Here is an 11,013-nt window from a genome sequence, read left to right as displayed (position 1 = left end):
TTACCTCCACAACTATGGTACTGTAGCAGTTGCTCTAGCTAATGAGGCTTTTGACCGCACGATTGGAAGATGATTGAGTGCGGTTACTGTAGCATCACTGTAGCCAATCATGATGAAACTGGGCTCATTAGATTCGTCTCGAAAAATTACACCCATTTCTAAAAAGGTTTTGCAAATAAACTTCGTTTAGTACTTCATGCATACATTCATTTTTTTGTGAAAAAGTTTTGATGCATTCATCCAAACATGGCCCAGAGCAGCTAGTGAAGAAAAGGAGGAGTTGAAAAGAATGGCGATGGCTTCGCTTGTAAAACTTGCGCTCTTGTCATGCTACCACCAGCTTCATCTTCTTTCCGTTTCGAGCTCCCTAGTAACGGTTACACCCGACTCGATTTTTACTCTTGCTCACCTTTCCAGTTGCTGCAAAAATAGCTCCCTTTGTACGCTGCAAAAAAATAAAAGAAAAAAGAAGGCCCGGATGTGTGGAACTGAAAGAGGGATATCGGATGAAAGGGACAAGTTTGTTGTGAGCAAATGCGTGTTTTTCCAATCCGGCACGTCCTCCCGGCGCCCGTGCCAATAAATCGCCAAGTTCGGTAAATTTCACATTTCAAATATGAAATATGTTCATATTTTAAATTGAAGAATTTTAAGATTTATTGTTGCGTTGAAGAAAATTTGTGTATCAGTTTGAGTTTATTTTCATAGACATGCACCTTTTTTTGTGTGCAACCTATTCGTGAATGGGAAAGATGAATCGCTGAGCACAAGTACAGTTTTACTGCCCGAGATTCTCTCTAAAAGATTCTCTCTCCGGAAGGCTCTAGTTATTGCTGGCCGAACCACGTGGTCACCTGGACGCCTCGAACGAGCTGCTTTAAAAAAATATTTTGTTGCCAAAAAATAGAAGCAACGGTTAACAAATACGGCCCACCTGTGCCTTCCGTACCCGCACATCGCTAATCTCAGCGCCATCTCGGTCGTCCAGATTTCCGGCGCACGTGTCACGGGGGCTGAAAATCCGCTCCCATCGTGAGGGGAGTCTCTTTTTCAGAGCATAAGGAACTCCGGAAAAGAAACACGGATGCAACGGATGGGATGGACGGGGGAAACACGGATGCAACGGATGGGATGGTGATGGGATTGGGAAGCAACCCCAGGTCACGACCTGGGTTGCTTCCCAATTTCCCTGGAATGGGGAAGCGCGGACCGTTCGTGACCTGGGGTGCTTCGTGACCTGGGGTTACTTCCCAATTTCCCTGGGATGGGGAAGCACGGACCGTTCGTGACCTGGGGTGCTTCCCAATTCCATCCTCCCGGCGCCCGTGCCTATAAATCGCCATGGATGAGCTCACCTTGTCCTCATCTGAAAAAACTTTTCTGAATCCAAAACGTTTCGACAGCTTACCTGATCTGCTCGATCTTGTGTGCAGCCATTTCTTTTTTTTTTGTAGCAGATCCCGCGCTTGCAGCGTCTTGTGTGCAGCCAGCTGCGTGCGGCAGGAAGGATCGATGGCCGATCCGGTGGCCACCGTGGAGAGGATCGTCAAGATCGGGCTCAAGATCAAGGAGGCCGTGGACAAGGCTCGCCACAACGAGGAGGATTGCCGCGAGATCACGAGGCAAGTGCTGATGTTCAGCGCCATCCTGTCGCAGCTGCAGCAGACGGGGACGGTGGCCGACAGCCCGGCGATGGCCGCGCTGGAGGCCCTGGAGGAGACCCTGCAGCGTGCCCTCGAGCTGGTCACGGCCTGCCAGGAGAGGACCACCATCCGCCGCCTCGTCGCGGCCGGGGACCTGTCCAAGCAGCTGCGCCGGGTACGGGACGACATCTCGAACAATGTGATGCTGGCAAGCTTCGCCATCAACGTCCACACCAACATCTTGGTGCTTACTATTCAGGCTGGTGTTCGCCCTCTGCCCCTGCAGCAGCAAGCGGTACTGTTGCTTCATATGACTTGCACATACTTTGTATATATGATTTTGACATTTGGAGATAGCTCACAAATTTCAGCTCGATGCAGTGTACTTGTATAACTTGATGTTGCATCAAAAAACTTAACTCTTATTTTTTTATGTTTCTAATATGTTAATAGTTTACCGAAATAATTAGAGATGGCAGACATACCTTCTTGTAAAAGCTTCACTATGCCACCACAATAATTGAATTATTTTCCATATTTCAGGATGCAGGACTGATGGATATATCGAATAACATTCATTCAACTGAAGATGCAAGGTATATATGGCTGTTTGTGTTCTCAGTGTCTTGACTCTTGAGGGCTTGTTAGTGCAGAGAGACTGGAAGCAGTGCTTCCATAGTTTTCAACTACTAAGAATATAAATTGATGGTGTTAGGACATTATATATGGTGCCATGACTGCCCCCTCTTTGTTAGAGCAATATGGTGTTATTAGATACTCCCTTGAGTCATGATAACATGACAGGCCCTACCGTCATATTATCATGACTAGAGCGAGTACTTACTAAGTATTATACTGGAAATTACCTTAAATTTTGGATATTATGGCTTACGATGTTTTGGCATATAAACTCTGACCGACGTGATCAATGTAGGTTATAAACTAATATCTGAATTGTTATCTAACTGGGTACTAATTTTGTTCCTCCGCTATGTTGTGTCACCATCCTTTGAGCTATTAAACTGTACCATTACAATATATCTACAAAAAGCTTTCCAAATGCACCTATGTCTTTTCTCAATTTTCATCATTTATTCACTACTGGATATTGAAGTTGATGAACTAACCTTATAATAATTTGCAACCTTTGTGGCATCAATTATTTTTTATTTTTCGCCGACCTAAAGTATAGCTTCTTATCAATATATGGTAATAATGGCAGGTCTGATTTGAACGGTGAGGAAAACATTGTACTAACAGGAAATGATGCCCCCCTTGCTCCTTTAGTAGGTAAGATGGTATTTCTGCTAGCTTGTTCCTTTAGTGGGTTTCAGCATAAATCAATTTTATTTTTTTCTACATAAAAACTACATTTAATAATTACCTTGAATAAAGTCGTGACCTATGCACAAGTTCATAGATAGCTACTTGGAATGTAGAGTTTACATGTTTACAAAGAAAAACATAGCATGCTAGTTGAGATACAGGAAGTAAAATTTGATACAAAGTATGCTTTTATTTAGTATCTGACTCTCCATGTTTAACTTGTTATTTGGGTTGTACTTACTGAAAGTAATTGGTCCACGCAAAACTTAAAGATATGCATTCTTGTCTACTCGATTGCGTGCAATAACAATGTCTTCAAGCCGATTACGGATTCTATTGTATGGCTTGTAGTTAGGTTGGCACCTTCAGATTAATAGAAATAGAAAATTGGGACCTTCAGAACTCTTGAATGGCATGGACGAACTAGGTCCCTCTTTTTTTTTCTCTCCCCTCAGCTCCACTAATGAACATGAGATCGGATTCAACCTTCAGCTTTGCACCAAAGACAAGCAGGCTTTCCTATCAGTTTAGCTAGTCATGTCTACTTAAATTTGCACCTGAACATGTCACCATCCTTTTAATGCAAGTCTTAATTAACAAACCAAATTTGTATCACTCATTTGTTGATGCTCGTGTCATACATGCAGATATATGCATCTTACAATATTAACTCTTTGTCATATACATGACTCTTGTTGATGCTACTCATTTGGTGGGCTAACTAGTTACCAATGATCATCACTTGTTTATTTTTCTTCTTCAAAACTGTCCATGTGTACGACTCTGTTCATCAAAATGATTTTATGACCACATCACCTTCATGTCGCATAAGCTAAACTAAAGATATTTGTTGTTTCCATGTCAGGCTTAAAAAACTTCAGTTTATCTGCGTTAAAGGATGCTATAAATGGCGGAATCATCATTGGAAAAGGTGGCTCTTGTAAGGTGTACAAGGTACTAAACATGCTTGATATTCAAAAATTGTCAACAATAATGTCCCCACGAGAATCTTTGTACATATGCACTACATAGCCAGATGTGTTCTGATGAACTATTCCGACCTTCAAACTAGACATTACGCAAATCTAGACGTTGTAAGTCTTGGGGTAAATCACTTCAAGCATTGCATTGATTTTTTTTAAAGGTTCAATTGTTTGGAGCACTAATTGAATGGTTGTGTCTTTATGTTGGATCATTGTTCAGCTTATTAAGCAGACTAGTTTGAATGTTCAATATAGTTGTTCCAAGGGTAAATTGCAAATGTACTACAAGTTAAAGTAAATTATAAATGCTTAATGAGCCAGACTATATGTATTCATTCCATCAAAGGAGAAATAGTAGTCCAAATGGATTTCAAAATGTTATTGTTTCTTTGATATGTCTGATAAATTTTCCTGTCCATTGAACAAAAAATGGGCCACTTTGTCATATTTGGGAACTCTGAAATCTAAGGCTGAATAATGGCTGCAACAGGCTTTAGTAATTTTTGACCTGATAAGAAGGAACGGGCACAGATTTTTTTTTTATGAAACGGGCACAGAATTTGTTGGCTATATCAATGAATTTAGGAAAAAAATTAATTTACTCCCCTCAACTATAGCCAAAGTCTGGACAACCCCCTAAACTATAATTTGATTTAATTTACCCCCTAAACTATGCCATTTAATTCATTCTACCCCATAATACAATTTGTCTTTTTGTTACTCCATACACAAATTGAATTTTATTTTCAAATTTTGCATGGTAGTAGTGGACATAACAATGCATATTTAGAAAAATGTTATAATTTTTTCCCTATTATTTTTCATATATTTTGAACTCTAATGATTAATTTATTATTAAATATCCTAACCTATCAAAATAATGATAAAAAAATTATAACATATTTTTTCTAACATGCATTATGGTGTGTACTATTATCTTGTAAAATTTCAACTTAAAACTCCACATATGTATAAAGAAATGAAAAGGATAAATTTTATTGGGGATAATTTGAACTAAAGGGCATAATTTGAGGGGTAAAATGAACCAAACGGTAGTTTAGAGGGTTATCCAAACTTTGACTATAGTTGAGGGGAGTAATTTAGACTTTTTCCATGAATTTATCACTCATTTGTAAGTGAAACATAAAAAAGAGAGCCATAGAGGGGCTAAAAGGTTCCAATAATTGAGTTTGTGCCTCTTTACATTTTAGCTTTATTAATGCAACAAGCCTCTTTCCAGTATCACTGCAACAACAACGATTCTGTCATTCTATTACTTATATCCGTTGTCAGACTGAATGATGATGATGCGTCACAAATAACAACACAGCTTAACTTCTTTTTTTCAGAAAATGGAAGCTCAGCATTTACCTATATTTTACTGACAAAATAATCCACTATACTCGAAATACATGAACTTTCGCTTTGTTATGCATATTGCATTTTTAATTCAAAAGAGTTGCATTAGAAACAATTTAAATCTAGCGATCAAGGTAAGCTTAAAATCTTAACCAACTTTACCTGTTTGTGACCGACCCATCTATACTTTGACTCCTTTGGGACTGTGACATAACATTATCTGTTCTTGGCATCTGAGGTTGACTTGCCTTTTCAGATTGTTTACTGATTCTGAATTAAGTTTCCTACTGAGTTGACAATATCTTCCCTGCATGGTGATGGTAGAGCGATAAGCATAGAAAATTTGAGTTGATTGATCTATGGAAGTGCACTTATAATGTTCAATATACTTTACAAATGTATAATACCCCCACCTTTTCTTTTCTATAATGCAATCCATGATTCAAACCTTTTAATATGACCAACAATTAGTCTAACAATCTATAGATTACACCATAGAAAAATACTATAGTCAGATTCATATATTTGGAAATATTTTCATATGAAGTCAATTTTATGTACTCGAACAATATAATGTGTGATATTAGTTAACAAATTCATATTTTTCAAAGGATGGAGTTGTAGATTTTAGTTAACAAATTCATATTTTTGAGACCGTGGTAATGTCCAAAGCAGGCTTTCAGTGACACCTTAGCATAAGTATAAAAACTAAAATAGATGGAAATTAACATTTTAATTGATGAAAAGATATTCTTTAATTTTTACTTGTTGTAACACTACATAGAGTGTTCAACAAGTCTATCAAGCAATGCACTATTTATTTGCAACCCACCCTAACAAGTCAATCATGTGACCTGGTGTTCGTAACTTTATTTCAGGGTGTAATGGATGGAACAGTGGTCGCTATCAAGGCATTTAGAGGATTTAGAGGACCACACTACCTAGGTTGGGAGCATACATATGATCAACTTCTCCTAGCTTCAAAGCTTAAACACCGAAACATAGTAAAAGTTCTAGGATACAGCCATGAAGTTGGATCATCTTCAGTGATAATGCAGCTGTTGGAACACAAAAACCGTCCAGCTAAAGAAATAGACTATTTTTGGGTCGAAGAATACATGCCGAAGGGAACCTTGTCCACAAAATCCCATGGCAAGTTTCCACTACTCAAACATACATCATATATAGTTTTCACCTCTTGGCCTGTCCAACTATTCTCTTAATTAAATTTATTAAATATCACAACCTCATAGTTTCTTCTGGGTGCTTTTATTACAACTTTTGCAGAGTCCCTGCTTGATTGGCCTTCCGTCTCCCGGATACTTGAGCAGGTAGCCCAGGGCATACATTATCTACATGAACAACGCATTGTCCATAGGAATCTGAAACCAAGCAACATCCTCTTGGATTCTGATATGAACCCTAAGATTATTGATTTTGAGTTCTCTATGGTGTTGAATGATGAGATCACTGAGGATTGCGTAAAAGGCACTCTGTAAGACGTCATTCCACACAAATACTTCCCTTGGCCTAAGTACATTTCAAGAATGTTGTTTTTTCTTTTCCTTTCCTTTTCCATTATTTTTCTTTGCTGAGGTTCCATTCTTGTTCTTTGACCATTCAGGGGATATATACCTCCGGAATACACTATGCGTGGTACTGTATCAATGAAGAACGATATATTTGCTTTTGGTGTCATCCTCCTGGAGACCGTTAGCTGCAGTATGTGCAGATCTAAACCTCCTGAACACCACCACCCTACGTATGAATGGGTAAGTGTTTATGCAGTCGCATGCATCTATACCGCAAAAGTCACTATGTTATCGCTTCTTATTTCTTAATCATTACTTCATTAGTGAGCTTCAGGTATGCATCTAAGCTAGTCATCTACAGATAATGCATATATACTGTTTTGTCGTTTCAGGCTTGGAAGGCATGGGAGGCAGGACTAACAGAGTTGTTGTTTGATCCGTCATTGTTTGACGGGTCTCAGGGAATGGAGATTATAAGGTGGATGCAGGTAGGACTGCTGTGCGTTCAGTATAACATGAAAGACCGGCCCACCATTGCGGATGTTCTTGAGATGCTAAATGGCAAGGAAGAGTTGCCGACCCCAAAGAAATCAGCGTATGTGGATGAAGTGGGATCTACCTGGTCAGACTGGTCATTGAGCCCCATGTCTGCTCGCTAGCTTGTACTAATTAGATTTAAAAGACCCAGCTCATGCTAATCAGTTAGACTGTGTAATTAATTATTTTTTTCAATTGCATTTAATGTTTTATGCATGTGTTAGAAGATTCGATGCGATGAATATTATACAAAATTTTTTGGGGGGCCGCATTTTATTTTTATCTTCACTGTGGGTAACAAATCTCTTGATGCCCACAGATTCCCGGCCATGTCGAGCGGGACACGTTTCTTCGGTTACCTTGGGCGGGTAAAAGTAAACACACCGCGGGGCTGGCCTCCCTGGCTCCCTTCCCTTGAGATTACTGTACATTTAAAGGCCCCGAGGAAAAGGTGCAGTAGGGGGAGAGAGAGTGATGGGAGGGGTAAAAACGACATGTCCTCCGTCACGTGACGCGCAGTTGAGCCTGTCTGTGGCCTCTCTCCTAGGCCTAGCCCGTGTTAAAAAACTAAAAAAAATAACCAGAGCAGCTAGTGAAGAAAAGGAGTTGGAGAAAAGAATGGCGATGGCTTCGCTTGCGAAAGCGAAAGCGAGGGGACGACGACGACGAAGATTTGGAGAAGAAGGCGTGCCCTGCCCTGCTTTTCCTTTCCATCCATCCTTGTAAAACTTGCGCTCTTGTCATGCTACCACCAGCTTCATCTTCTTTCCGTTTCGAGCTCCCTAGTAACGGTTACACCCGACTCGATTTTTACTCTTGCTCACCTTTCCAGTTGCTGCAAAAATAGCTCCCTTTGTACGCTTCAAAAAAATAAAAGAAAAAAGAAGGCCCGGATGTGTGGAACTGAAAGAGGGATATCGGATGAAAGGGACAAGTTTGTTGTGAGCAAATGAGACATGCGTGTTTTTCCAATCCGGGACACACCTGAATCGGTTCCTCCCCCAGATCCAACAACCCTTCTCCCTGCTCTGCTCCAGCTGAAACTGAAGCTGCTGTACGGTTACCGAACTGAACTCACCAAGTACCCAAACAGAGAAACTTGTAAAGGCCATGTTTGGTTGTGGCGTGAAAATGTTTTGATGAGAGAGAAATGATGCTTTGACCGCTAATTAATGGTATTAAATAAAGTCTAATTACAAAATTACCTCCACAATTATGGTACTGTAGCAGTTGCTCTAGCTAATGAGGCCTTTGACCGCAAGATTAGGGGATAATTGAGCGCGGTCACTGTAGCATCACTGTAGCCAATTATGATGAAACTTGGCTCATTAGATTCGTCTCGAAAAGTTACACTCATACCTGAAAAGATTTTGCAAATAAACTTCATTTAGTACTTCATGCTGGCATTCGTCTTTTTGTGAAATTTTGATGGGACATGTACCCAAACATGGCCAAAAACCTGTAAGTGAAATGCTTACTTTAGCGCATTTTGTTGTTACTTGACAAATAATATCTAATTATAGACTAATTAAATTTAAAAGATTTAGCTCGTGCTAATCAGTTAGACTGTATAATTATAATTAGTTATTTTTTCAACTGCATTTAATATTATATACATGTCTCCGAAAATTTAATATCACAGGTACCGTGCAATTTTTTTTGGAAAACAGGCCTTAGAAGGAACAGAGAAAGGCAGGCAGGAGTTCTGCAGTGAGCAGAGGAAGAGTGCGAGATCGCTTTTGCTCGGTCTTCCTTCCTCAACAAGGCCCCATCAGAAATGCAACATGCAGTTCATCGAATGCAGTAAAAGCTTTTCAATTTTGTTTTCAGAGGATGAACAAACAGAAGAACCAGTGATAGCAACTAGGCCGTGTTTAGTTCCGTAAAGGTGTAAACGCAAAAAAATTTTGCGTAAAAATCTTCCCAATTTGAAATACTAAATAAAATCTATTTACAAAACTTTTTGCACAGATTGGTTGTAAATCGCGAGACGAATCTAATGATGCTAATTAATCCATGATTAATTAATAATTAACGGATAGTTACTGTAGCATCACTGTTGCAAATCATAGATTAAGTAGGCTCATTAGATTCGTCTCGTGATTTACAGCACATCCATGTAAAAAGTTTTGTAAATAGACTTCATTTAGTACTTCAAATTAACAAAATTTCTTTTCACTTTAATGCGTTTACGGCTTTTTTGCGTTTACAGGGTGGGAACTAAACAGGCCCCTAGTAACATCTTTCCACCACTCTCCACCGGATGAACATGGACGAGCTGGTTTACGTCACCCCAAAATCCTTAGCAACGCAACGCAAAAGAACATCTCCTACTAGCTACTTTCTATGCAGTTCTTGGCACTAGATTAACCACTAATCACTTGCACAGTGAAGTGACAGCGACGACGAGGAGCTGAGTCGCATCACATCACATCACATCACATCCCCAGGTGAGCTGAGCTGAGCTGGGCGGAGCTCCAGGAGCAGGGCCATGCCGCCGCGGCCCGGCCGCGGGTCACGACCGGGGGGAGATGGCGGCGGCGGCGTTGAGCCCGCGGGCGAGCCCGTGGACGGCGCCGTAGCTGCGGTGGCCGAGCCCGATGCAGCCGAAGAGGAGGAAGCCCTGCCGGTACGGCAGGTTCGTGCGCCGCCGCATCTCCTCCGCCTCGGCCCGGCGCGCCTCGTACAGCCGCTCGTGCGCGGACCTCCGCCGGCCGCCGCGGTGGCCCGAGGTCCTCCGCATCGCCGCCGGCGACGGAGACGGCGAGGGCGAGGGGCTCCGCTTCGGCGTCGCGGCTGGGCTCGGCGAGGTCGGCGGGGCTGGAGCCGTAGGGAGGGGAGAATGGTGGTGGTGCTGGGTCTTGCCGCCGTCAGACTTGCTGCGGTGGAGGAGGTCCTTGAGGAACCCGCCCCAGCTGCGCGAGCCCCTCGAGGAGGACGAGGACGACGTCGTCGAGGCGGAGGACGCGGTGGACGAGGACGAGGACGAGCGCGACGCCGCGGGGGTCACCGCGGCCGCCTGCTCCTCGCCGGCAGCGGGCTCACGCTCCGGCGCCTGAGGCTCCGGAGCCGGCGACCGCCTCCAGTGCGTGCGGAACGGGGACATGGACCGCGCCTTCCGGCGGGCGGAGCGGCCCCGGACGCGGCCGCGCTCGTCGGGCACGGCGTGAATGCCACCGCCGCCGTCCTCCTGCTCAGCGGCGCCGGGGCCGGAAGCCGCCGCGGCGTCCCCGTGGGGCTGCTGCGGCTGGAGCAGCGCGGCGGCAAGGCGGACGGGGCGGATCTGGCCGTTGCAGAAGAGCTCGTCGGCGGACGACATGGCGGCGGCGGAGGGCGACGGGAACCGCGACGAGAAGTCGAAGTCGAAGTCGAAGTCGAGGAGGCCGGCGGCGGCGGCGGTGCCGAAGTCCTTGCGGGTGGGGCTGGCCGGGGCGCTGTAGAAGCAGGCGGCGTGGTGGGGCAGGAACGCGTCCCGGTCCCGGGTGGGGCTGGACGGCGCGCTGACGAACGGCGTGGAGCAGGCGCTGTCGTCGCGCCCGCCGGCCATGGGCGGCGGGTCGCCGGCGTCTGCTGCGGCCATCGCGCGGGCGCCGGCTGTGGCGGGTGGAGAAGGTGGCGGAGGCCGGAGGAGGA

At 43.6% G+C, this 11,013-nt stretch overlaps 2 protein-coding genes across 3 annotated transcripts; one reads left to right on the top strand and one right to left on the bottom strand.

The window, feature by feature from the left end:
- The first annotated feature begins 1,086 nt into the window (after positions 1–1,086).
- On the top strand, positions 1,087–7,651 carry LOC120684365 (cysteine-rich receptor-like protein kinase 10). 2 transcript variants are annotated; one of them, XM_039966228.1, is made up of 8 exons: positions 1,090–1,938; positions 2,187–2,239; positions 2,866–2,933; positions 3,835–3,923; positions 6,190–6,463; positions 6,599–6,806; positions 6,936–7,083; positions 7,236–7,651. In XM_039966228.1, the coding sequence occupies exons 1-8, from the start codon at positions 1,342–1,344 to the stop codon at positions 7,500–7,502; spliced, it is 1,704 nt and encodes a 567-aa protein (XP_039822162.1). In that variant the 5' UTR covers positions 1,090–1,341; the 3' UTR covers positions 7,503–7,651. The 2 variants fall into 2 exon arrangements, with proteins under 2 accessions (XP_039822163.1, XP_039822162.1); XM_039966229.1 differs by lacking the exon at positions 7,236–7,651 and having other exon boundaries at positions 1,087–1,938; positions 6,599–6,845.
- A 1,887-nt stretch (positions 7,652–9,538) lies between these two features.
- LOC120685978 (serine/arginine repetitive matrix protein 1-like) lies at positions 9,539–11,013 on the bottom strand. Its single transcript, XM_039968127.1, has one exon. The coding sequence runs from the start codon at positions 10,958–10,960 to the stop codon at positions 9,896–9,898; it is 1,065 nt and encodes a 354-aa protein (XP_039824061.1). The 5' UTR covers positions 10,961–11,013; the 3' UTR covers positions 9,539–9,895.

This window comes from Panicum virgatum, chromosome 8N, assembly GCF_016808335.1.
Source record: "Panicum virgatum strain AP13 chromosome 8N, P.virgatum_v5, whole genome shotgun sequence".
NCBI lineage: Eukaryota > Viridiplantae > Streptophyta > Magnoliopsida > Poales > Poaceae > Panicum > Panicum virgatum.
Note: the sequence above shows the minus strand (reverse complement) of the source record. Positions and strands in the feature narration are given on the sequence as shown.

What these genes read in the sequence shown, in the direction of transcription:
- LOC120684365 (XM_039966228.1), top strand. Translation starts at nt 1,342, where the DNA reads ATGGATGAGCTCACCTTGTCCTCATCTGAAAAAACTTTTCTGAATCCA. An exon ending in GCTCTTGTAAGGTGTACAAG is followed by an intron (nt 3,924 to 6,189) that starts GTACTAAACATG and finishes ACTTTATTTCAG; the next exon opens with GGTGTAATGGATGGAACAGT. An exon ending in GATTGCGTAAAAGGCACTCT is followed by an intron (nt 6,807 to 6,935) that starts GTAAGACGTCAT and finishes TTGACCATTCAG; the next exon opens with GGGATATATACCTCCGGAAT.
- LOC120685978 (XM_039968127.1), bottom strand. Translation starts at nt 10,960, where the DNA reads ATGGCCGCAGCAGACGCCGGCGACCCGCCGCCCATGGCCGGCGGGCGC.